This window comes from Lissotriton helveticus, chromosome 1_1 (assembly GCF_964261635.1).
Source record: "Lissotriton helveticus chromosome 1_1, aLisHel1.1, whole genome shotgun sequence".
In the NCBI taxonomy this organism is placed as follows: Eukaryota; Metazoa; Chordata; class Amphibia; order Caudata; family Salamandridae; genus Lissotriton; species Lissotriton helveticus.
The window spans coordinates 355,367,368-355,393,180 of record NC_136057.1 but is presented as its reverse complement, the minus strand read 5'-3'; the positions used below and the strand labels follow the sequence as shown (position 1 = coordinate 355,393,180).

General features: G+C 48.0%; 1 protein-coding gene across 27 annotated transcripts in view; it reads right to left on the bottom strand.

Moving 5' to 3' along the window:
* The window catches only part of MICAL3 (microtubule associated monooxygenase, calponin and LIM domain containing 3), a 2,019,125-nt gene that overhangs the window by 902,852 nt on the left and 1,090,460 nt on the right, over positions 1-25,813 (bottom strand). For all 27 annotated transcript variants that reach the window (XR_013606836.1, XM_078673602.1, XM_078673604.1 and 24 more), the window contains 2 exons: positions 25,187-25,373; positions 3,787-3,875 (listed from right to left, as the gene is read on the bottom strand). Coding sequence is in view for 26 of the 27 variants with exons in the window: in XM_078673602.1 (XP_078529728.1) it covers positions 3,787-3,875; positions 25,187-25,373 (276 nt within the window). In the remaining variant the exon portion in view is untranslated. The remainder of the gene's footprint in view (positions 1-3,786; positions 3,876-25,186; positions 25,374-25,813) is intronic.

Genomic DNA, 25,813 nt, shown 5'->3' with positions numbered 1-25,813 from the left:
GCTACAGTGGACCCATCAACACTAATCTCAATAAAATGATTGATGAGAGATAGTATCAAAGGCCGCTGTAAGGTAAGGAATAAACGAGTAGCAGTGTCGTCATTGTTCAGGATATTTTTAGGTGCACCCAGACCGTGAAGAGAATGGATTCAGTGTTCATACGTTGCATGAAAACCAAATATGAAATGTCCAGAAAGTCGTACTATTCTAGGAAGTGGGTTAACAGAGTTATTAGGCATCTCCAGCATTTTGACAGAGGCTGGAAATAGTGAAATGGGTCTAAAATTTGCAGGGACCTTTGGGTCTTTTTGCCCTTATCAGGATAGGGACCAGAAAGGCCGATTTCAATTGATCAGGTACAAGCGTTGAAGGAATCTAAGACTAATACTGCACAAAGCGTGGCCACTGAAGTGGGGGCACCAAGTTTAGGAATGTGAGATGGGGAATGGACAAGGATCAGTAGGAGAGCCAGAGGAACATTCATTCAATAAACTAGACATCTCTAAAATAGAAATAGGGGTGCATTTTCTTAAGCTCGGGCAGTCCCTTGGTCTCATACTAGCTGTAGTAGCTACATAAGAAACCTGAAAGTAGTGATACATTAAGACAATCTTTTCTTTCAAATAGAGTGCCAGTATGTAACACCTAGCATGCGAGTGGATACTCTTTGAATTAGCCACATCCAGATGAGTCATAGATTTGACTATATTAAAGATCGCCTTAAAAGAGTGCTTCACGGTCTCAATCCTGTTGATGTAGAATGAGGATTTAGACAATTTGATCACCTTGTGATAGAGTTTATTACAAGTCGTATATACTTTTTTATTCGAGTAAGCTAGGGTACAAAGCTATTTCTTTTCTATCTGGTGACATGGTCTCTTTAAGATCAATAGACTTGGAGCGAACTAGGGAGAGGGATGGTTTGATTGATCCTTTGATTTTAAGAGGAGCCATGGCGTCTAAGGCTGAAGTAATTAAGACTTGAAATTCTGTTCAATCTTTAGTTACTTCGCCAGGCGGTGGTGGTCAGTTGGTTGCCAGAAGCCAAGGGCATTTCAGATTGATCACTGTATCTTTATTTTTCCTAGTAGATTGTGTAATGTTGAAAGGGACAGCTAGGTGGTTCGACCAGACTAGTGGTTGCAGAGTATCACATTTAAGGTTTTCTTAATTAGGAAAAGTATATCTAATGTATGGCCTGCCTAATGAGCGGCATGAGTTACTAACTACATAAGCGGAGAGAAGACAATTCTTTAGAAGGAGGCAGGCCAGGACATCAGAGGTAACATCTATTGGATATTTGAAACCCCCCAGGACTGTAAAGTTAGATTTTCTAGCACCTTATCAGATCAGAGCATTTATTATATTTTTAGGAAAGGCTGCGTCATATCCTGGGGTTCTGTATATTAGTGCACCAGAAAGGTAATGTTTGTTGTTAAGGTTAGTGATGTAGAATAGAGATGACAGCAGAACAACCTCTGTAGTATCTGGCAAAAATTGGGCTTTTGCCACGTTCCATGAGGAAATGGCATCCAGATTAGAATTAGAAATAAAATCCTAGCATTAAGTGTATTTAGAATTTCTGTTTACTCTGTGATTTAGTTTGGGTAGTATGGGGGAGGGAGGGGCTAATGATTTATGGAAGTGAATGATCAGCAGCGTCCTTTTTAAAGCCCTCCATCCCCATGGCAGGTGTGGTCTGGAAAGACCAGGAGACTGGAGCGGTAACCATGCTGATTTTGTGGGAGGTGGATGGGCGGGGGGGGGGAGTTTGGGGGGGGATACGACAGTGACATCCAATAAAAGTTAAAAGTATAATTGGATCTCTGCAGACCCTGTGATTGAGGTCAAAACTCCCTTGCCTTACACACTAACCAAGGAACAAATCAAAATAAAAGTGAGGAAATTAACACAAAAATAAAACACTCATCTGAGTCAAGTGGCCAGTAGGAGCCAGGCTCATCCATCCCCTACAAGGACATTAAAATCCTCAAATTGAGCCTTTTAATAACACCACTTTCCATTTAGGCATTGAAGTTTGAGATCAAAGGTAAAAGCAAGTTTAAGAGAAGACAGCACTGGAGATATAGTCAGTCCTATTTAGTTGAGCATCTATTTCTACTCCTAAACTCTTTACACTGCTTGCCGGAAATGAGAAATGACCACAAGGATTAGGTCAAAAGTGAGGTAACATTATTAAACAGTTTTTACCCATTGCTAAAATGCTTTTGCGAGACTAATCATAAGCCAGGTAGAATTCATCCAGGCTTTAATACTACAGAGACAACTGGGTAGAAATATTCCATAATGCCTACAGAAGAACAAACCAATAAATGCTGGTGGTTCCAGATTCCATGAATAGAAAGTAAACAACTATTCAACCTAAGAGGGGTACCAAACAAGTTAGCACAGATCAAAGAACATTCAGAGAGAAGCTAAGGAACATGATAGTGTGAGATATTGCTTCTAGTGGCAGCAAAGACGAAATGTCTCAGAGGATGAAAGAAGAAACGTGTTATAGGATGGAAGTGAGATCATATTTTGCAAGATCTGCATACATTCCAATAGAAGGTAAGCCTGTAAAATAGTACAAAACAAAAAAAAGGGTCATGAATGTGAAGGTCTCAATCTGATACCATCTGCGGCAATGCCCTAATCGCCTCCATTCAGAAGGCTCCTTAAAACTCCACTGTTTTAACATGTCCTCCCTCTTGGCCTACTGCAGCACCTCCATAGCGCACAGATACCCCTTCGGGGGTGATTCAGGCACTTTATAAATACATAAATAAATAAATAAAATACCTCACTTGCCTGAGGGGCAAACATAACTGGAATGTATAAGGCATTATTTCAGTGTATATTTCTTGATGAAATGTGCTGGCAACCACTTCAGAAAATAAAAAGTTCTGGAGACAAGAGAAAATCCTAGAAAGTATGTTGAACTGGGAACAATGAAACATGGAGAAAGTGTGTTGCCATTCCTTTTCCATAATTTGATCATGTTTTAAGCTACGATAAGTACTCCGAACGTCTAGTCTAGAGCCAACAATATTAATATAAGACCAATTAACATATAAAACATTGTAAAAAAGAAGGCACAGGCAGAGTCAGTAACTGAGAAAAATTAGAGTAACAAAGTCTGAATAACTCTTAGTAATTGGCTAGGCTTGAACCAGTGTTAGTGTATCCACTGTAAAAACTTTGTAATAATACTAATCAAATAGAGGCCCATCTACACAAAACAAAAGAATAGGGGACTGGAAGAATAATGGTCTCAGTGACTATGTAATACGTAGCTAAGGTAATTTCTCCTACATCTGTGGTTTGAGGATGCCCCAAGTGCCAATAAGAATACTTGTTCAATAGCCCGTCTGAAATCAATATTTATTGCATGCACGGTCTGATGGGGTGCATTTCAGATCCGCTGGTATTATGTACATTGTGATGCTTATTTCTAGGTACCTAACTTTGAAGAAAACTATGAATGAAAGCATGCTTGTTGTGCAGACCAGCCTCACGTATAAAGCGGAGTAATGACCTTAACAGGAAGTCAAGGAAAGCTATAGTTCTTGTCAAATGCTTTAGATTACCAAAAGCAGAGTAGTCAGTTTCCAGGTTTAGTTCAAGTGAGTCTTTAAATGAGCCCGCTAGGTGCACACAATTAGAGACTGCTATATGAACCTTTATGAATGTTGCTCAACATAACAATTGTAACAAATGTCTTGTGTTTTGCTCTCCAGTGAAACTACTAAACACACCAATTTGTGTAAAAGCACAGATTGTTACCTTTCCCAGATGAGAAGGTGCAGCTGGTCTCTTCCGCTGGCCATAACCAGACAGTCTGTAGCAGTAGTGAGGTTTGCAGTAGAATTTTCCTGCGGAAGCAAAATGAATACAAAAACAAGTCAAGGTGGTTGGCGAGTTTCTTATTATAGTTGAATTTCAATCTGTTCTTGCATTACAGTCTCTTCCCTCCCCACAATGGTACATTTATCCTCCAAGCTCTGTTGCAGCACTATAGAACTAGCTCCTGCTGCATGGTACTTCAGTACAATATGTAATTTAGAATTAGTCACTTACTTCTTCTGGAACTTGATATATCTCACAAGTACAAAAGCACAATCTGGAGTGAGGATAAAAGGCAAGGAGAGAAGGAAGTTGAGGGACTGCCGGGAGGAGTTCAGCTTAACATCTATAATAAGCGAGGCTTGCGTGGTGGTATTCACTTCTTTTAACAATGCCGCACTTGTATATCAGACAAAGAGCAATCACATGGAAAAGGGTGGGAAAGGCATTCCTAATGCAATTCACGAATAAATAAATTAGGTTAACTGTACATGCACAGCGTGTGATAGAAAGCGATACCCGGGTCTGTGTACCATTTCAAATTAGTGACAGCCTAAGGTGATATCTACAATACCAACATCTCAATGAGAAGGTACTCAAGTTAAATATAGGTGTTACTGCCCTGTTTTTCAATTCCAATATGAGGGCTTGCATTGAAAATGTCTCTATTATTAATGCTTTATACGCTCCAAATAAATCATGTAATACAATGTTCACAGGGAGATATAAACAAAAGTCTTCATTTCATCTTGTATTAAAAGCATTGCACGGTGAGGTAGCGAGAGGTGGCTGTCGCTGATATAATGCAGTCGAGGAGCCACCACTGCAGATCTCTTGCTGTCTCCTCCAAAACCTGGATGGAATTAGACAGGCTCCTTGGTGCTTGGACAACAAGAGTTCAGATCCACTGCACAATTGAAAACTAAACTCTTGAATAGAGGCCATCCCCATAGACTGATCAGGGAGTCTTATAAGAGGGCTAACAGAGAAGCATTCTTTCAGAAAAGAAACAACAAGGATGATACTAAGTTGGTATGTGTCACCAGACACTTCAACTTTAATCAAAAGCTTCGCCAGATTATCAGTTCTCAATGGCATATTTTGAATTCAGTAAGTCACCCCATGCTTTACCCAGACCACTTTTTGCATTCCGATGGAATAAAAACCTGCAGAATTCCTTGGTCAAATCTGTTGTACCTGTAAGTAGAGCATTGAGTCAGAGATTCATTGTAGGGTCCGATCCCATTTGCGGTACTCACAGATGTGGCAATTGCCATGCCTGTGACTCTGCCCTGGTCTCACCAGAACTTGAGTGGGGAATGAAACAAATCCTATTTAAGGAAATGAATAATTGTAGAATCACCAACGTGATATACCTCATTCTTTGTCCTTGCAAAAAGGGCTATGTTGGCGAAATCAGCAGGGAACTTAGAGTGAGGATTAGCGAGCATAAATCTGCCATCTGCAATAAGCGGGTAGGTGCTCCCTTGGTCACACACTGGCATGAACAACAACATTCAGTACAGGATCTTAAATGGGTGAGACATTCATTGCCGCAAGGATGGTAATATTGACGCATTGAGGCACAGAAGAGAAGTATTTTTGATTTACTCCTTACAAACGGCCAACACTGGCCTCAATGAATCCCTTCCTTAGGAGAATGCCATAATGTGAGCATTTTCTGAATCAGGGCACTAAAGCATCTCATAATCTCTATTACTATGAGATGTACTTAGTTCCCCAGTTAGACATTTTTGAAGTGATCTTTTGAGTGAGGATCCTCCAATTAAAATAATATTTTGTAGTATATTTGTCATCATACCTATTTTTCGGCATATCCCTGAAGTGCTTTTTTATTCAGCCCCAGTTATGAGATATATATATATATATATATATATATATATATATATATATATATATATATATATATATATATATATATATATATATATATAGTTCATTGCTTAGAAAGAGGGGAGACCCATCACTTGGGTTACCTGACTACACAGTAAGTCTCCTACCAATAGCGACCCCAGACACTGCAGTAATCGTGCTCAGCATCAAGATGAAGCTAGCGGCAGTCTGCTTGGTTGCCTGACCTTGCAATGTTCCACATTTAGAACACTGTATTATCTTTGTCTGGCTTCCTTTACTATCTTAGAACAAACAGGTTTCTTCCTGTGTAGTATATGCTAGCCATGTACCAGGCTATGAGTAGCGGCATTTGTTTAGGTGAACTGTGAGGCTGAGCATGATACAGTTATGATACTATGCTTCCGGGCCCCGCCGGACTTAGTCAAAGTACGATTTCCGCTTTATTTCAATATGGCCGCCTATTCAGCCCATGGCGCATACGAATCGTCGCACTAGCCTATTTCCCCACATGTGCGTGTCGTTCCACCATCTAATTCTAAATTGCAACCGGATATAAGGACCAGCTTTCTACACTTTCAAATTAGGTATGATCGCGGAGGTGCAGGGTCGAGTACGATACATATTGGTATTTCAGTAAGTACTCTTAGCCCCGGGACTAAATAGGGGAAGACTATTTAACAGGAGGACACACACACACACAGACACACACACACAGGGACACACACACACACACACAGGGACACACACACAGGGACACACACACACACAGGGACACACACACACAGGGACACACACACACCCACACCCACACACCCCTCCCCCCCGCCGGGTGTGAGGGGATGTGAGGGTGAGGGGGTGTGAGGGTGAGGGTGTGAGAAGGTGAGTGATTATTTTGGAGCATGAGCTCCTTCTATTATGATTGCTGGAACTTAGCAGCCTAGAACAGCTTTGTAAGTTTTCAGTCACTCCGGGATGATAAAGGGCGTGTGAAGGCTTTCTCCACAATAAATGAGATATTTTATCTTACATGTTTGCCGGATATATTTTTGTTTTGTTTCTGTAGATTGTGACATCAGCTTGAAGTATGGGTTTTTCCATTTTGGGCTGGCGAATTATAGCACTATAGGACAGCAGTACAGCCCACAGTCTTACACTTTTTAAAAAAAAAGTAAGTCAGCTTGAATTATCGACCCATCGGTCATTTGCACTGTATGTGGGAAGGTTAACTTACATTTATGCCATTCATTTCCTTTAACTACTGTCTGTGTTCCCGTGATCATTAGATTTTATTATTATTACAGAATCACTGATCGTACTTACTTCAAGCCTGGTTCCATATTGGCTCCCCTCCTTTGAGGATCTCCTATTTATTTACGACATCCTTGTGAATTATTATGATCCATTAAACAATTGGAACTGAGATAGAGATGTAATCTCAACTATCTATTATTTTTTAGGATTTAGGACTACCTGAATATTAGCCGCTTCAGTCTCTAGTTACCTTTGGACCTTTTGAAAATTATCAGTGGTATGGTTCCTGCATTGGGGGGGGGCCCACTATCATCTTTAGAATCTGCTTCCCTGAATTGGAACCGCTTGACAGTATGTAGAATTCAGTATTTTTTAATCTTTTTTTATCAATGGTTCTATGCTGATTTATTTTCTTTCCTTGTGATTTTACTGCTTTATCTTCTTATAGATTTCTCCATTTTCTTTACACCATTAGGTTTCCTTGGAATCATTAATACTCATATCACAGGTGATGGTTTTTATTTTACACTACACTGTCTTTGGGTATTGGTATCTTGGTTAGTTATCTTGCTCCATATAAATAGGTATCTTGAAATGTAAAATAGTATATGAACATTTACTGTTTGTTATCCCCCACAAACTTGTGCTTTACATTGTACAGAGCCCTGTGGCATTACAATATATGGATGAAGTACAACAGTAACAGATGACCTTTCTGACCTTTGCGTAAATTGAGAATCCTGCGCCCTGATGAAGGATCTTTAGGTACATTGTACTTCCGAAACATGCGCCGGCGCATTTTTTTTGTGTTTTACTTACACATTGTATGTAATGTTGTGTATATGTTTAATGTAGTTGTGTATATTATGGTATTGTTTCCTTTTTTCACATGATCTTTGTGTGTTTGTTATTTTGGAGACATGTACAGCAAGTGTATGGTCTTTTATCATGAGTTTGGGGCTCTTCCTCTATTTTTGTAAAATGCTGTTGATTGTCTACCATAAGTACAATGTTTAAATATATGTTTCTTAGAACAAACTTTGATAAAACAAACACAAAAGAATGATATATATATTTTTTGATAATAAATTATTGAATATTAAAAGTCGTGTGGGGCATATATATTTTTCTGGCTATATTACCAAATTTTAAAATATTTAGTGGGGAACGTTGTTTACATTGATTATTACAGGTCCACTGTAGAGCCTGCACATACCAACTGCATGATCGACATGCAGATTTAGGAGGCCAATAGGCCAAGCAGATTTAGGAGGCCAATAGGCCAAGAAGCCTCATAGTCACCCTCAATGAGACCCAAGATTGAGGCTGAAACGGCTAGATCAGAGCCTGAATATTATAGGCTTGTTGATTCAGAGGGAAGGTCCAAAAACGCACATGTATCCAGGATAGCTCAGATGAATAGGTGCCTATGTGAAAGAGTCCGGTGTAACTTTGGTACTCTCATCTAGAAACTCAAACAATTAAGCACCTTCACCATTGTCTGACGAGCCTGCAATTAACAGCCAGCCATTAAGGTAGGGGAAGACTGATACCCCGACCTCCAAAGGTATGCTGTGACCATGCCATCACCTACGTGAACACTCGAGGGTCACAGGTGAGGCCGAAAGGGACCATGGCAAATTGAAAATAATTGTGGCCCACCTTGATCTGCAGGTAGCGCTTGTGAATGTGAACATGGAATTGGTGCCTTGCAGGTCCAACACAATCATCCAGTATCCTGGATTCCAGGCAGATCGAGCCTGATCTGGCATAAGCATCTTGAGTGTGTCCTTCCTTCGGAAGGAATTGAGATATGGGAGACCTAAAATAGGATGAAGGCCTCCACTCTTTTTCAGCGCTAGGAAAAAACAGGAGTTACACCCAGTTCGGTCTAAGAGACGTAAACTCTTCTCTATGGCTCCTTTCACCGAAGGAGCATAAACAATCTGCAGCAAAATGGACAAATTTACTTAGGAAAACTGCTCTAATGTATGGGGATAAAGGGAGTGAGACTGAAAGGTATGGCAGGGCTTAACCCCTTTGCACTATCGGCAGGACAAACCTGTCCAATGTTATGGCCTGTCATCTATGAGAAAAGTACTGATTATGTCTCCTATAGGGTGGTCGTGTGCCGCTAAAGACAAACTAAATCAGTTTGGAAGCTGCTGCCAGACGGGCTGGTGGGTGCGCTGTCCCTGCATGCCTGAACACTGTCTGCTGGAGCCCCTATCCTGACCCCTTGAAGGAGACTCTGTTGCCTGTTTTTGAGGTGGAGGGCCTTGAATCTGCCAGTAAGCAAAGCCCTTAGCAATGCCTCTAAAGGGGCAAAATTGTTGGGGAATCTGCCTTGCAGCTGTGAAGAGACCAAGGAAGCATACAGTGGGTCTACTGTTTTTACATTGCTCAAGGGCAGAGTCGGCCTTTTCACCAAATAGGTGAGTCCCCTCACAAAAGGCATATCCATGAGCGGCACTTTGACATCACCCACAAAGCATGTGTCATGAAGAAGCACCACACTAGTACTACCTGCTCTGTATCAACAGTCAACCGTGTCCAAGTCTGAAAAAATTACATATTTCGCTCCTTGAAATTTTTAATAGTTTGTGTCAAATTGGTGCATAATACTGGACTGCCGGCAAGACCTCTGTGACCATTTTATAATCCATGAGAGCACCCACCCCGGCAAACCGTTAGGTGATAAGAACATCCTATTTCCAAAAGCCTCAATTCTTATCGACCCTGTCTTGGGAAAGAGGGTCTGAGGCATTGTGCCACCTGTCTGTTGAGAAGCAGATGGGAACAGGGTTTAGGCCAAAAACCCATGAGGGTGTTAGTCAGTGCTTCGTTGAACAGCAGCAAAGGTTCGGATGAGGTCTGTTCGGTTTGTAGAAGCTCAGCGAGGATGTTGGTTTTCACCTCAAAAAAGGGCTTTGTGGGGGGCGTGGCTAGCAGCCGATCGCGATGGCTGCCTACTTGAAGAGCTCCGGGGTCGGTGTAGCCCTTCACTCTAATCCGACACACTAATCCGCTATTCCAAGTCACTCCAGGGGCCTGAGCTGCGGTCCGGGACCGGGCGGCACAGATCGGCGAAACTCCGGATTGATTCCGGCATCGGGAAGCATCGGTAAACGTGCGCAATCCGCAGAGGCCTGCTGACTTTACAGAGACCGGGGCCTCGAGTGAATGAAGACCGGCACCTGCGTCAGGAGAGTGGCGGACCGTGGCGAAAGTGACTGAGCGGGCGGAGACACGGCCCAAGCAGCAGCGTGACCTACGGCGAACTGATCACCCCCCGGGGGCCCAGAACTGACAACGGGCAGAGAACAACATATCGGGAGACGCGGCTAACGGGCGGTGAGACACACAGCTTCAACGCCAGCTGGGGGCCCGGACATTAATAAGCCGCGATCACTCTCGGCCTGCACAGAGCAACATCAAAAGCGTTGGCAGCAGCAACGGAGGTGTTGGTGGTGGTGGGAGTGTGGGGTCGCCTCCGGTTTCGGCCCCCCCCCCTCTGGTAGCGGCGGGGCATAATCAAAAAGCGGCTGAAATGCCGGAACATTACCTCAATGGGACATCTTGAAGGGTTATTGCGCCACAGGAGATAAAGGTGCAGTCGGTGAAGGAGGAGCACAAGCCTGGCAATCGAGTACACTAACAGGCAGCAAAACCGGCCTTCAGGACCGAGCAAAGAGCACGGAGGTGCCCCCCGCAAACTACAACTCTTCCACGCGCCAGCACCGGTGCAAGAATCCGCGCCCACCAGCCCACAAAGCCAGCACACCACGAGGGCAATTGCCGCGGTGCATAGAAAATTTGCAGCAGTCGACGCCATGACGGGCCGCGGCCCGCGAAACCACTCAGCACAAGCCAAGCTGGATAAATATGCCTATGAGAAAGGCCTTCCACAACTAACAGAGGGGCGAATATCCACGGACAAAGGGGTGGAAGGCGAAGGATCAAAAAAGGTGACGCTGGAAGACATTATGGCGGCACTCTCGAGCGTCCAAACAGTAGGAGGGACGATTTCAATGGATATTACGCTACTCTGAGCAGAGCTCCGCAAAATGGCAGACCGAGTGAAGGAGGTGGAGATAGTTACTAAATCTTTGGTGACGGACACCTCAGAATTGCAAACTGCTCTATCTCGAATGGAGGTGAAAAATAGACAACTAGCGGAGAAACTCGATGACTAAGAAGGGCGCTCCCGCCGGAATAACGTACGCATTCTTGGTATTCCGAAAAGCGAAGGTGCCCGAGCCATGGATCTATACGTTGAAGAATTGATGAAAACACACCTCCAGCCCAAAGGTCTCTCCAGTTTTTTCTCGGTCGGGAGGGCACATAGGGTTCCAGGCGGGAGACCCAAGCCAGGGGCGCCTCCCAGACCGGTGCTCGGTAGACTTTTTAATTTCCGTGACCGAGATGCCATACTACAAACAGCGAGAGTTTCCCCACCAATCCAGATCAACAACTCACAAATTGCCTTCTTCCCAGACTATACAGTTGCAGTATCGCGACGTAGGCGCAGTTTTATGGAGGTGAAAAAGGCGATGCGAGCGCAAGAATTGCCCTATTTTATGCTGTTCCCTGCCAGGCTCAGGGTGGTGGCAGAAGGCAAGACATGGTTTTTGGAGACCCCAGAAACAGCACATGACTAGCTAGAAGGTTATCGACGAGTTGGTAATCCGAGGCACGAGAATAGGGACCGTCGCAGCAGCGAAGAAGAAGGAAACGCACACAGCCAAGCAACAAAACGCTCGGATCCGACCCACTCACCACGGTCAGATATAGAGGAGGCAGATTAAGGATAAGCCAGCGACCCGGAAATTGCCCGGGATTTAAATTGCTCCACGAGAAGGTACCGATCGTGCAGGCCTTGGACACTGGACTGAGACGGGCCATGAGGGGAGGAAGGACTGGGCCTCCACTGGACTCTTTACCCCCGTCAAGCAAGTACTATGGTTGGGTTTGGGGAGAAGCACTCTGCTGAGTTGGGGTGGCGGGCGGTTTTCAGCCCTTAAAGCAGGGAGGCAGGGAGGGAAGGCGAGTTAAAGGAACGGGAAGTTTTGAACATGTTTAATTTAGTTCTAGTTCATAGCGGCAGGGCTGATAAAGCAAAGAAACAATTGATCTGTGGACTACTGAGAGAGATGGCTAGGCTACACCTCATGATACCCATACATCGATCCCATGGCGCTAGGATCACAACTTGAGAATCCCCCGCACACACTCCTAGAAGCTCCGGTAACCCCTCTAAAATTTATAACATGGAACGTTCGAGGACTGGGAGATAAAATTAAAATGGGCCTGGTACTGCACGCCCTTAAACGCCATGGCCCCGCATTAGCACTACTACAAGAGACGCATCTTACAGGGACAGCATGCAAAGCATTGGACAGGTGGGGGTATAAAATGGTGGTGCACTCCGAATTTTCTTTAGGGTCAAGAAGGACAGGCATTTTGTTAAGGAAAAACTCCCCCTTCATAGTACTCCAGACGAAGACGGATGACCAGGGACGGTTCGCAGCGATACAGGGTCAGTGGGAAGGCAGACTCCTCAATGTGGTGTCCGTTTACATTCCACCAGCACTACACTCAGTGGCATTCCCAGCACTTAGTGCCTTTCTCCTGGCTCTACCTGAGGGAGACCTTATCATCGGGAGAGACTTCAATGCAGTAATAGACAACACAGTAGATAAATACCCAGCTAGGCCTATGACATTGGGAACCTCACGCCTTAAGAGCTTTGTGGAAGCAATGGGGTTAGTGGAAATTTGGAGGCATACACACCTTACGGCTAGTCAATACACATATCATTCCACTGTACATAATAGTCTATCCAGACTAGACTACTTCCTTACACTAGACGCTCACCTGAGTAATGTAGAGGAGATAGAAATCAAGCCTCGAGGGATTTCGGACCACTCCCCGGTAGTGATGACTTACTCATACCGCCGTCTGGCGCGCAAGAGAATGTATCCCATTTACCCCGGTTACCTTCGTGTGCCAGGCATAAAAAAAGAACTTCGTAAAGTTACGAAATACTACTTTGCAGAAAACACATCGGTGGAGTCACAAGCGATAGTATGGGAAGCATACAAAACTGTCCTTCGTGGACAGGCAATAGCATTGATCACAGGGCATAAAAAGGGAGAAACCGAAGGAATTGGGGGATTTGGAACTAGCATTACAAGCGGCTGACACCGAATATTCAACTGACCCCACATCAGATAAGGCACACACACTACTCCTCAGGCAGCAGCAACATAAAGAATATTTACAAGAGAGGACAGCGGCTAACCTGATAGCTACCAAGCATAAAATATATGATATAGGTGATAAAGCAGGTAAAATGCTGGCCTGGCTGGATAAACGGGAGGGTACTGCAGGGGGAATACGTCATAAACGTCAAAGAGGGGGACAAATTACTACAGACCCGGAGTTAATTGTGAATGCGCTAGCAGATCATTTCCGCGTGGTATATACACCAACCTCAGTTGTGACTGAGGCAGGGGTTGAAGAATTCCTACGAATGGTTGACATGCCAACACTAGCGCAAGAAGCATCCTTGGAATTAGAAACAGCATTAACGATCAAGGAATTGCAGTTAGCAATTAGGTCACTACAGTCCGGCAAAGCACTGGGACCAAATGGGATTCCTGTGGAATGGTATAAGCAAGTAACAGAATCAGTGAGCCCGCACCTATTAGCAATGTATAACGAAAGTTTAGAGAAGGGAGAGATGCCAAGGGATCAACGGATAGCCACGATAGTGGCAATCCCAAAACCTGGCAAGGACCCGTCTGACTGCAACTCTTATTGCCCGATCTCTCTACTGAAAGCGGAGGCTAAGATCCTAGCTAAACTGTTGGCAAATAGACTGTTGACCCATCTGCCATACTTAATACACCCTGATCAATCGGGCTTTATGCCGAACAGAAACACGGCCCTTAATCTCAGACGCCTACATGGCGCATTGACAAAGGCTCCCTCTTTGACAGAACCGGCGGTGGTCTTATCCCTCGATGCCAAAATGGCATTTGATATGGTTGAATGGCAATATCTCTTTGGGGTTCTCCCGCATCTAGGATTTGGCCTTAAATTTTGTGCGTGGGTACGACTCCTATATACGAGACCTCTAGCCCGAGTGACGGCCAATGGGCACTTGTCGGGTGAAATACCGTTAGCAAGAAGGACACGTCAGGGCTGCCCACGGTCACCACTTCTATTCGAGCTCGTACTGGAGCCACTGGCAACGCTTGTTAGGAAAGCACCGTTACTAAAAGGTATTCAATGGAAGGAAGAGTGGGAAGATCGAATATCGCTATATGCCGATGACATATTGGTGTATCTCACAGACCCAAACCAATCGATACCAGAGCTCCTTCACATCTGCGACGACTTCGGGCCAATAGCAGGATACACAATAAACTGGTCCAAATCGATACTCTATGTGTTGATGGGCCCTGCGCCACAACTCCTGGCAAGTTGCCCGTTGGTGGTGGTAGAAGACTCCTTTAAATACTTAGGATTACATGTCACACAAGATGAAGCAGAATTCCAAGTCAAGAATCTGGCGCCCCCCTTGGAGCGGCTAAGGAGAGATGTAAAACATTGGGCATCCCTGCCCCTTACACTCCTCGGTAAAGCAGCATTGTTTAAAATGATGGCCCTGCCCCGGTTTCTCTATGCCCTGGATAATACGCCCTTTACGGTCCCTTCCCGATACTTTAAACAAATAGCGGCGCAGGTATCAGTGCTTCTCTGGGGCCACCGGCCCGCACGCATAGCACAAACAAAGCTACACAGAAGCTGGTATGATGGCAGGATAGCACTCCCGAACGTACAGCTATATTATTGGGCGACCCACCTCAAAGTCATTAAACAGTGGATCCATGTATCCCAGGATGACCCAGCATATAGGGCAGACAGGGCACAACTGGGAGATCAAAATATGTTAGCGGTCCTCTAACATCAAAACTACAGGGCCCTACACGACATACTGCTACAATGTGGCACGCAGCACAAACCCGGATGGGTTGGGGAGGGGTTATAACCAAGGTTACCCCGCTATGGGACACAAAGAAACTGGGCCAACTGAGGACAAGCAAAGGGTTCACACAGTGGGACAACATCGGCATCTCCACGGTAGGGGATCTATGGGACAAGGGAACGGTAATACCATTTACCCAACTTCAACATCAATATGAACTGGGCCCAACTGAAACCTATAGGTACATACAGATAAGGCACGCACTGATGGCAGTGATTCCACCAGACACGGACGTCCCTGAGGCTTCCCCGCTAGAAGACAGGATACTTACGGATTACATGCAAAACAGCGCCACTTCTCTCACATATAAGAAATTGATCAATAATCTGCCAGACCCGACGGTCACTTTACGTAGCAGGTGGGTGGCGGATTTAGGTGACATGGAGGACTCGGAATGGCAGGACGCCGTGGCATCGCCCAGAGAGGTAGGGATCCCCGCACGGCTACGTCTTATACAACTCAAGATTTTACACCGAATATATTACACCAGGCTTACCATGCACAAACTGCAGAGAGCACAGCACCCATATTGTCTTAGGGGTTGCGGGGAGGAAGGCTCGTTTATGCATACTACATGGGAATGTGCAGCTTTAGCAGAATATTGGCGACAAATAATGCGAACAATCTCACAGGTAATGACAGTGTCCCTTATGCCGTAGCCGCGTAGGTGCCTACTGAACATATGGGAACCTAATGATGTAACGCATTACGGTCAGTTGTGGGTCACATTGGGACTAATGGTGACAAAACGTAACATTGCGCAAAAATGGGGCACAGCGGAACTACCCTCGTTAACTATGTGGTGTCGTGATATGGATCTGACGATCACGGAAAAGAACAGTATATGTCAATCGGGGATGTCCCCGCAAATGGACAAAAATCTGGACAGCATGGAATACCTACCGAGGGAACATTTGCGACCCACCGCCAGAATCAGAAAGTGATAGCTATGGGGAAGAGTAGGGAGGGAGTGGGGGATATGGGAGGGACTGAATGGTTGAAGAGAGTACTGCATTTTATACAACTTACCTTTCGCCTTTATGAGTAAAATATGTATGGACCTACGTGACCTAGCTGTATCCTGTGGATTTCTGTATGCTGTCAGCAATGCCGCTCTGTTGATAAGATTAATAAAAAAAAAATTTAAAAAAAGGGCTTCGCAAGTCTAGAACTTTAAAGTGCTTGTCTGATCACTATCGCGAATTAGGTTGGCTATTCCATAGATGGCCCAGGGGAGAACCCATTCCTGTGTCAGAGAAAGTGTCCAACCCACTATCTTCTTGTAGAGCAAAATAAAAATGATCATACTGTAAAGGAAATTCATCACTATCATCATTACAAAAAACTGGTAGACTCGGATCGAAAACATTGGAGTGCTGGAGGATGGCTCCTAGGCAAAAGTACTGTCTTATCAGTCAGATTGTAATAGATCTATGTGCATCTGAACTGTTCCGGAGCGCCCCTTTTCAGAGGGATGCACCATCGACGTGGCAGGAACCAGCATGGATTATGGTGACAGGGATGGAGTCAGCTCCTAAGTTGCAGATGAACCCAGGTGGGTTCAGGATGCACAGACCGCACCGGGAGAAGATCTGCAGACCATAACCGGACTAGAAGCTTCCACAGATCCAAGGGGGTCCGAAGGTATGTCTGAGTGAACTGGCAGATTGCCAAAGATTCCTAGCATGCCCTCCTTAAATGTCTCAACTTGTTGGGGCGTTGCCGACGGACTTGGAAATTCAGAGTGCATCGGGATCATCTGCGAAATGAATTCCTCAGTGGGGGACCACGAGTAAGATCGAGGGGCACCTTGACTTCCTCACGAGTCGCATAACTTCTAAGGAGGAGAGTGGCGAGGGTGGCTTGAGATCTGCTTGCACTTGTTATGCTTCTTTTGGGACTTGGACTTAGCCAAAGAATTGGACCTTGATGACTTGGACACTGTCGCAGTGGCAGCCTAAAGAGTAAGAACCGGTCAATGACCTCTACTTTGAGCTGGTCTTAAGTGACTTCCTGCAGTGTTTGCTAACATACAGCTTGGCTTCACACTCCTAGATCTCTTTGAGTGCATAAGGGCACGTCACCAGACTAAGTCATAAACCGAATCCAAACACACCTCGTGGGGATCTGTAACAGACCTCTCTTTGCGACAGTCCCTACTAGGCTTGAGTTAAACCCTGTAGTTTTGGGACAGGACATGTTCCCTTACACACTGGAGTGAACTTTAGAGAAAGAAAAACTCCTCAACTGACAAGAAAAAGTTAGGAGCTACCTCCGGATCTGCACATGAAGGCACCAAAGTCAGTGCTCTTGGGTGGTGCCTAAATTCGGCGTCAGTCGTCACTTCTGTGGTGGATCAGAGTTGATACAGAGCTACAAGACATCACCTACTTGCAACCAGTGGTTATGCTGAAAGATTTTCAGAATACAGTCTGGCGGCCTGGGGTTATTAACAAAGTGAGGAAACTTCAGTTAGAAGTATTAATCAGAACTAGTTGCTTGCTTAAAACCTTGAAATGCGATTTTGGGTGTATGTAGATTTATATTGAGTGCCCAACCCCCCCCCCCCAAAAATTCACTTCTAGAGATACCATTGTTTCACTTATTCAAGATGTGAGCTTAAGCACAGCAGCACTCAAGACAGAGGTTTTGCGTAACCTGATTTGTAAAGAGGGGAAGAGTTGGGAGCAAAAGCACAAGTTACTTACCTTCGGTAGCAATATATCTGCAAGAAACATTAGTTAGTTAGATTCCTTACCTTTCCGCGCCAGGAACGCAGGGCCATGCAAGAAACCGACACTGGTGCCATGAAAGTAGGGCCCTGCAAAGGATGAGCTTAACCCTAGATATCGGTTCGCAGAACAGAGAGGATGGGTGGGGCGGTAAGGAATCTAACTAACCAATGTTTCTTACAGATCTATCGTTACCGAAGGTAAGTAACTTGTGCATCTCAAAGACACACGTTAGTTAGATTCCTTACCTTAGAATAGATACCCTAACAATACCAACGCCGGTGGGGGGTCTGCAAACCAAGATCACACCAGTGAGTCCTGGAGATCCGAACGGCCATAGAAGCCATCCCTCCGGACTTGGCTGTTGAGGCAGTAGTGCTTGGCAAACGTGTGCAACGAGGCCCACGTAGCTGCCTGACAAATGTCCTGCAAAGGGACTCCACGTCCCAGGGCAGTAGTAGCCGCCGTGGCCCGAGTGGAATGGGCGCGCAGCCCTCAGGAGGATCCTTTTTAGCCAAGGAATAACAGACCTTGAAGCAAAAAACGACCCACCGAAGGTGGTCCGTTTGTGCACCGCCCGTCCCTTATTAGCGCCCACGTAGCCAACAAAAAGTTGGTTGTCCAACCTGAACTGTTGTGTGCGGTTCAGGTAAAAGGAAAGCGCACATTTTTGGGTCCAGACGGTGGAGCCTCTCTTCCTCTTTTGAAGGATGCGGAGACTGAAAGAAGGTGGGCAAGGTAATGGTCTGGCCGATGTGAAAGGCAGTAACCTCCTTGGGTAGAAAAGAAGGACAAGTCCTCAGAACAACTTTGTCCGGATGGACAGAGAGGAAAGGAGGCTTAGAGAAAGAGCCTGGAGCTCACTCACTCCTCTGGCAGAGGTGATGGCAACCAGGAAAGCAGTTTTGAGAGTCAGGAGACGAAGAGGACAGTTGTCGAGTGGCTCAAACGGAGCACACATCAGATAGGTTAATACCAGATTCAATTCCCTTTGAGGTATTACGAAAGGATCAGGAGGAAAACATGTGAGTAATGCCTTTCAAGAACCTACTTACAACACAGGACTTGGAGAGAGAGGGCTGATCAGGAAGCCTCAAGAAGGCTGAAACAGCTGAAAGATATCCCTTGATGGTGCCCAGAGCAGAGCCCTGCTGGACCAGGGAAAGAAGAAAGAGGAGAACCTCAGAAAGAGGGGCGGAAAGGGGATCCACAGCCTTTGCTGTGCACCATGCTACAAATTTGTTCCACCTGCAAGCGTATACCATTTTAGTGGAGGGGCGCCTGGCTGCCAGAATGACATCACAGAATTCAGGAGGCAAGTCAAACTGCCGCCGCTCAATCTCCAGCCATGGAGATGGAGGTTGGATAAGTTCGGGTGGAGGACCGCCCCCTGCTGCTGAGACAGAAGGTCCTCCTGAAGAGGCAGTGGAATCGGGGGATCGATTGACAGACTGAGTAGCTCGGGATACCAGTATCTTCCTACCCAATCTGGAGCCACAAGGATGACTTGGGCTCGGTCGCGCCTGATCTTCTTCAGCACTCTGGGCAGAAGTGGTATCAGTGGAAAGGCGTATAACAGACCGCAACTCCACTCGCGATGAAAAGCGTCTCTGAGCGAGTGTCGCCTTGGAAACTCCAACGCACAGAACTTATGACATTGCGCGTTCTCTTCGGTGGCGAATAGATCTAACCAAGGCTCTCCCCATTGCTGAAACAGACCATGCGCCACGTTCAGACACCACTCGTGATACATCAAGCACCGATGGCTGAGTTTGTCCGCCCTGGCGTTCAGAGAACCTACCAGGTGTTGAACCACCAGGGTAATGCCCTGATGTTCCAGCCATGTTATGAGGTGCAGAGCCTCCTGACAAAGGGTCCACGACCCCACCCCGCCCTGTTTGTTGCAGTACCACATGGCGGTGGTGTTGTCCATGAACACCTGCACTACACTTCCCCGGACAGAGGGAAGGAAGGCCTTCAGTGCAAGTCGGATCGCCCGCAGCTCCAGAAGGTTGATATGGAGCCGGGACTCAGCCGGAGACCAGAGGCCTCTGATCTCCGCCTCTCCCATGTGGCCCCCCATCCTAGGAGGGACGCATCCGTCACCTCTGTGTGCTCCGGTTGTAGTAGGGAGAGAGACCTGCCACTGACCCAATCGCGGTCCGTGAGCCACTACTGCAACTGTCTGGCAGTGCCCTCCGAGATCAGGGCGTGGTCAGACAGGTTGCCCTGAAGTTTTGCCCACTGGAACTTCAGGTCCCACTGCACAGCCCACATCCGCCACCTGGCGTGATGTAGCAGCAGGATGCAGGAGGTCATCAGACCCAGCAGCCGTAGTGTCAACCGAACTGAAACTCGGGATAAAGACTGGAATCAGAGCCTGAATATCTCGAACCTGCTGCTCGGGAGGATAAACCCGAAACTGCGCAGAGTCCAGATCTCCTCCGATGAAGAGGAGCTTTTGGGAGGGACTAAGATGTGACTTCGGCACGTTGATGGATAACCTCAGTGAATGCAGGAGACCGGCCGTAGTCTGGAGGTGGGAGACTACTGCTTGGGGCGAGCCTGCCTTCGACAACCAGTCGTCGAGATAGGGAAAGACTGGAACCCCTGATCTGTGCAGATGAGCTGCGAACACCGCCATCACTTTCGTGAACACCCGAGGGGCAATGGTGAGGACAAAGGGGAGCACGGTAAACTGAAAGTGCTCGTGGCCTACCGTGAACCGCAGGTAACGCCGGTGGGCCGGCAGGACGGGAATGTGGAAATAGCGCAGCAGGGACGTGACCGGGTGGCGCCCAGCCTTAGAGCAGGAAGAGGAGGCCTGGGGGTGGTGCGGAGACGAGGTGCCCCCCCTGACCGCCTGTGAAGCGGTGTTTGGCACCAGGAGAGAGTCGGCGGGGCCTGTGCCGGTCCCGGCGCTTTGAGAGAGACAAGGCCTGGGGTGCCGGGGACTTGGAGACAACTGCGACCAGACTCATACGGGGGTGGACTGCTTTCACGGCCCGGACAGCCTTTGGTGGTACTGTAGATCTGGATAACTGGGATTGTCCCTCTCTACCCCGCATCGGCCTTTGACTGCGGAGAACAGCGACGGTCTGGCGGGCCCTGGCGATTGGGGTGAGGCGTGAGGTTGGCTGCCGTGCCCGGTGGGTGGCCACCCGGACTTTGCGCAGGTGCCGCGTTGGCCTTTCCTGGCGTCTGGTTTTGAGCTCCTGGGGAGTCCGTTCCGCAGGCAAGGGGACCAAGCAGTGGACGCCAGGCCCCCACTGCGGAGGGCAGGTGGCAAGATGGCGACGAACAGGCCTAAGAAAGATAAACTGCCGAAGGACTGCGCCCAGAGAACCGCGCCGCCAACGACTTCGCCGGTGGCGGACACGTCTCCACGCCGCGACGATGGCGAGGCGCCAGCCACCAAAGCATTCATGATGGAACTGTTTGCTGCAATAAAGGAAGATATCATGGATCACCGTCCAGTGCTGTATAAAGATCTGGCGGCCTCTACCCTGGCCAAGCGGAGAGATTTCCGGCCGGTCACCAACTTTCTGAGGGAGCAGGGGGTCCCCTATTCGTGGGGACACCCGTTCAGACTTATTTTTAAGTGGAAGGCCAAGCTGATCCAGGTTCGGTCGTTGGAGACGGCCCGTGAACTCCTGGGGCTGGAGCAGCCCACTACCCCGGCAGACGTCGGCGACTCTCCTACCAGACAATAGCGCCATCCACTGGAATGGCAGAAGGTCGGCAAACCGGTAGCAACGAAGAGACCTGACCTGTCAGTAAGCCTTAGAGAAAGAGGAGCGGCAGTGGCGTCCGTGGCTCGGGCGACGGAGGCCCCAGTAGACTCTTGAGGACTGAACCTTTTGCTTGGGCCCTGCAGGCCGACAGCTGGTGCCCGGAGGAGACTATATACAAGGTCCAGATGGGTAATGTTTCACTGTCCTTACTATGGGGGATGTCCTGTATCAGGACCTGTGTGATGAGTGGGTTCATGCCATGTTCCCCTGCTCTTAGGGCCTACCTGACGGACTATCGATCACTTTTTCTTTTTGTCTCGCTGGGGTTTAAGGTCACATTGTTGGGGTTTCTGTTCTTTGGGGGTTTCTATGTTGTGGGGGGGTGGGATGGTGGGGACAAGGAGGGGCAGAGGGGGGATCCGCATCAGTTCAGGGTTGTTGTGCGTCGGCTGTTGAGTGTCCTTCCTCCACGTGCATGGTGTCGCGCGGGGAGTCTTTGGATGCCTGTACGCTGCTTGTCAGGCAATGCCGTTGTGGTTATAGTATTAGGGGTTTGCGCGTTGCCTTAGACACCTGCCAAATGTCCAAGTCTTTGAGTGTAATGAATTGGGAGAGGAGTTGGCCTAACGGCTAAGGCGCTCGACCTCGGAATCTGGGTTTGAGTCTCGGTAACGACGCCAAAAACCTCCTGTGATTCTGGGCAAATCAGTTCATCTCCCCGTGCCTAAAATGAAAGTGTGTCCTCATGTAACGTAACTGGTGCTATGTAAAGCGCTCTGATACCTGATTCGGTTTGGGTCTAGTTCGCGCTATATATAACTCTGCAACAACAACAAGCATCCTGCAAGTCCAACGCTACCATCCAGTCTCCAGGGTCTAGGGCAGCCAAAACCTGAGCTAACAATAGAATCTTGAACTTCTCCTTCTGGAGGAAGACGTTGACGCTCCTGAGGTCCAAGATAGGGCTTAGGCCCCCTTTGCCCTTCTAGGGAACCAGAAAGTAGTGGGAGTAACAACCTTGTCCCACTTCTGGGCCAGGAAAGCGCTCGATGGCCCCCTTGGCCAAGAGGGCCGTACCTTCCTCCTGTATAAGTTGCAAGTGATCCCCCTACATGCGGTGGTACTGCGGTGGCTTGGCTGGAAGGTTCATCTCGAAGGGGAGGGAGTAGCACCTTCGGACGATTTGCAGCACCCACCTGTCCGAAGTGATGGTACGCAGGTGATGACGAACTCTGCCTCCCACTGGCGTGGAATGGGCCTGAAAGCTCAGACTAGGAAGGCTTTGAGGCAAATGCTGCGGGAGCGGATGTGGACTGACTGGCTCTCTGTCCCCCTGCTCCCCCACAGCGGAATGCACATCCGTGACCGCGTTGAGGCTGGTTTTGCGGCCTGTGGCTGCACGAACATGCAGGGGTGCCCCTTCCGTGGCCACAAAAGGAGTGAAAAGCAGAAGTTTGCTGGCGCTGGGCCGACAGGCCCAAGTACTTGGTCGTATCCCTGGAGTCCATAAGCGCTCCAGCGCACTATGCGCCTTGTCACCAAAGAGGCGACGGCCATCAAAAGGCCTGTCCATGAGAGTGCTCTGGATATCCCCTGAGTAGTTCGTGGATCTCAGCCAGGCGCGACGACGAATCACCACCGTCATTACCATCACTCTACCCAGGGAGTCCGTGGTGTCAAGTCCAGATGGGATGGATTACCGTGCTGCATCCCGCCCCTCAGAAGGAGCTTGGGCGAGCCGTGCCCTGGCCTCCTCTGGGCACTGGGGCAGCACGTCCGCCACCGTGTCCCACAGAGAGTGGGTGTAACGGTCCAAAAGGCATGCGGTAATAATGCTTCGCAATCCCAAACTGAGGGAGGAAAACAGTTCCTTGCCAAACTGTTCCATCCTTTTGGGTTCCCGGTGGTGCGGTCGGGAAGACGGTCTGGGACGTGGAGGCCTGGATAACCAGACTCTCAGGGTGGGATGTATGGATAGAAAGCAGGGGTCGCCTGAGGCCAGGCGGTGGCACCAGGCCACGGTCCGATCCACAGGAGGGACTGTGGTGGGCTTGGATAAAGTGCCCATCAGAACGTCAGTGAGGGCCTCATTAAACTGCAGCAGAGGCTCCAAAGAGCTTACTGGCGTTTGAAGCACCTCGGTGAGGAGGTTAGTCCTCACAGCAGCTGCAGGGAGCTCAAGGATAAGTCGCTCCCTCCTCCGTAACCACGGAGGGAGGAGAGATAAAAAAACAGTGTCAGGCGAAGTGTCTAGACCACTGGCCTCCCCTAGCTCCTCTGCCCAGTCCAGACTTAACTGGGTCTGCTGTGCCAGAGGGTCCTCAGACCCCTTCCAGTCCTCCCCTTCATCCGTGTCCTGATAAACAGGCAAAAATGACGGAGCCGGGTCATAAGCGAAGGGCTCACCCATCGATGCCGGAGACGGCGCCACTCCGACACCGGACCCGGACTGAAACCAGGGACGGTGTCGTCCGAGGACGGCGCCGGGAGTGGAACTGTGGGGGGTCGGTGCCAGCGGAGGAGTCGTAAGGTCAACTGGCGTCGACCGGGATCCAGGCCTGGATCCCACGGGGGCCTGCGGCGTCGGGACCGAAGTCGACGACGGCGCCGGGGCCGAAGCCGCCAGCTTGCTAGGACCCCTAGTCGGACATGCGGCCACGAGGAAGTCTTGAATCTCACCCGGAGTCACATTGAATCCAGGGACCGGAGGGTGTGGGACTGGATGCGACTTCTGCGGCTCTGGCGGAGCCACGCGGGTGGTGCCACCCGAACCCTCGGCCGAGTTGCGCGACAAGTGAGGGGAGTCAGAAGAGTGATGTTGTCTCTTTGACTTCTTTTTACCATGCCTCGACTTACCTGAGTGTGAGGACTTGGATCCCGATGAACGGTGAGGACTGCGGCTCTGCGACCGGTCCCCCGACTCCCTCCTCGACCGGTACCTCGAGCGGCAAGGAGCAGACTGCCGGATCTAGAGGAGCTTGCGGGACCGCTCCCGCCTAGCTTTTGACATCAAGGCCCGGCAGTCGGGGCACGACTTGTCATCGTGGTCGTCCCCCAGACAGTAGAGACACAGGCGGTGGGGGTCGGTAACCGACATCAGTCGGTAACAGGCGTCACACAGCTTGAAACCAGGCATCCTTACCGGCACCACGAGTCAAAGTCCATTCGAAAAAGATGGGCAAAATTGTCCAAAAAGACTAACGGTACGCTCTTCCCGGATCTGCGCTTGCTGGCGCGGACAAAAGAAGAACTGACGTCAGCGCGCGAGGACGTCGTCTAGGTACTCCGATGAAGTCATTCCGGCGATCAGGACGCCGACGACGGACACGGAGCCGCAGACTATGCCTACCAACGCGCAGTGCTGACGAAAACTTTCAGGATCCATTCTGACGCCTGGGGGTTAATTCTTAGTAAGGAATCTAACTAACGTGTTTCTTTCAGATAGTACATCCAGTGAGCAGCTCAGCAACTGAAGGATACGTTTAAGGTTAACTTGAAGAAGCCCAGTTGAGAGACAGCAGAGAAGTAGAACACAGGTATACCATCTTTAGTGAGATTTCAGTCAGGAGCTGTCAAACAATTCAAGATCAGAATGGGCTTTAAAACATCCACAGTTACCATTGCTACATCATTACCAGACAAACAGCAAATTAAGATGGAGGCTTAAAGGTCTTTGAACATTAAGCTCTTACCATCTTCTAGGTCATAGGCGTAAGAGGACAAGCGCAGAGTTGCATTGCAGTAGTCGCACTTAAAGCAGCTTCGATGGAAGAACTTGGCTTCAGCGCTTAGACGCTCCATGACATAGACCCGCTTTCCACAGAAGTAGCAGACATCACTTCCACCAATATTCTGTGGAAACTCCTTCCTGAAAGAGCACTGTGAAAGAAGGAAGAGAGTGAAAGCTCTACCCTACACAATGGGTTACACACAAGGCAAACTCCAGACAAAAATGACAACACATATTTTACTTACGAGCCTGAGGTACTCCTGGCCTCTGTCCTAATTAAGTCTGATACGAAACTGGATAGCAACACGTGGTTACATTTTCTCAGCAACTTAAGTACATATTGCACACTTAGAACCTCCCAACATAAATTTGTCTGGAAATCACCAAATTAAACAGGTAGTACAAACGGGGGTCAAAGTACTTGAATGGAGTGCAACTTAACAAAGCTCTGAGTAAAGATGGTATATATCCGAAATCTTGTACCTTCGTAAAATCTACTTCTAGTTTATCCTACAGAAGTCAACAGCGTGAGGTCTGAAATTGAAACAACTCAGTATGGACAATGGAGCGAGGATGCAGTGCTCAACTG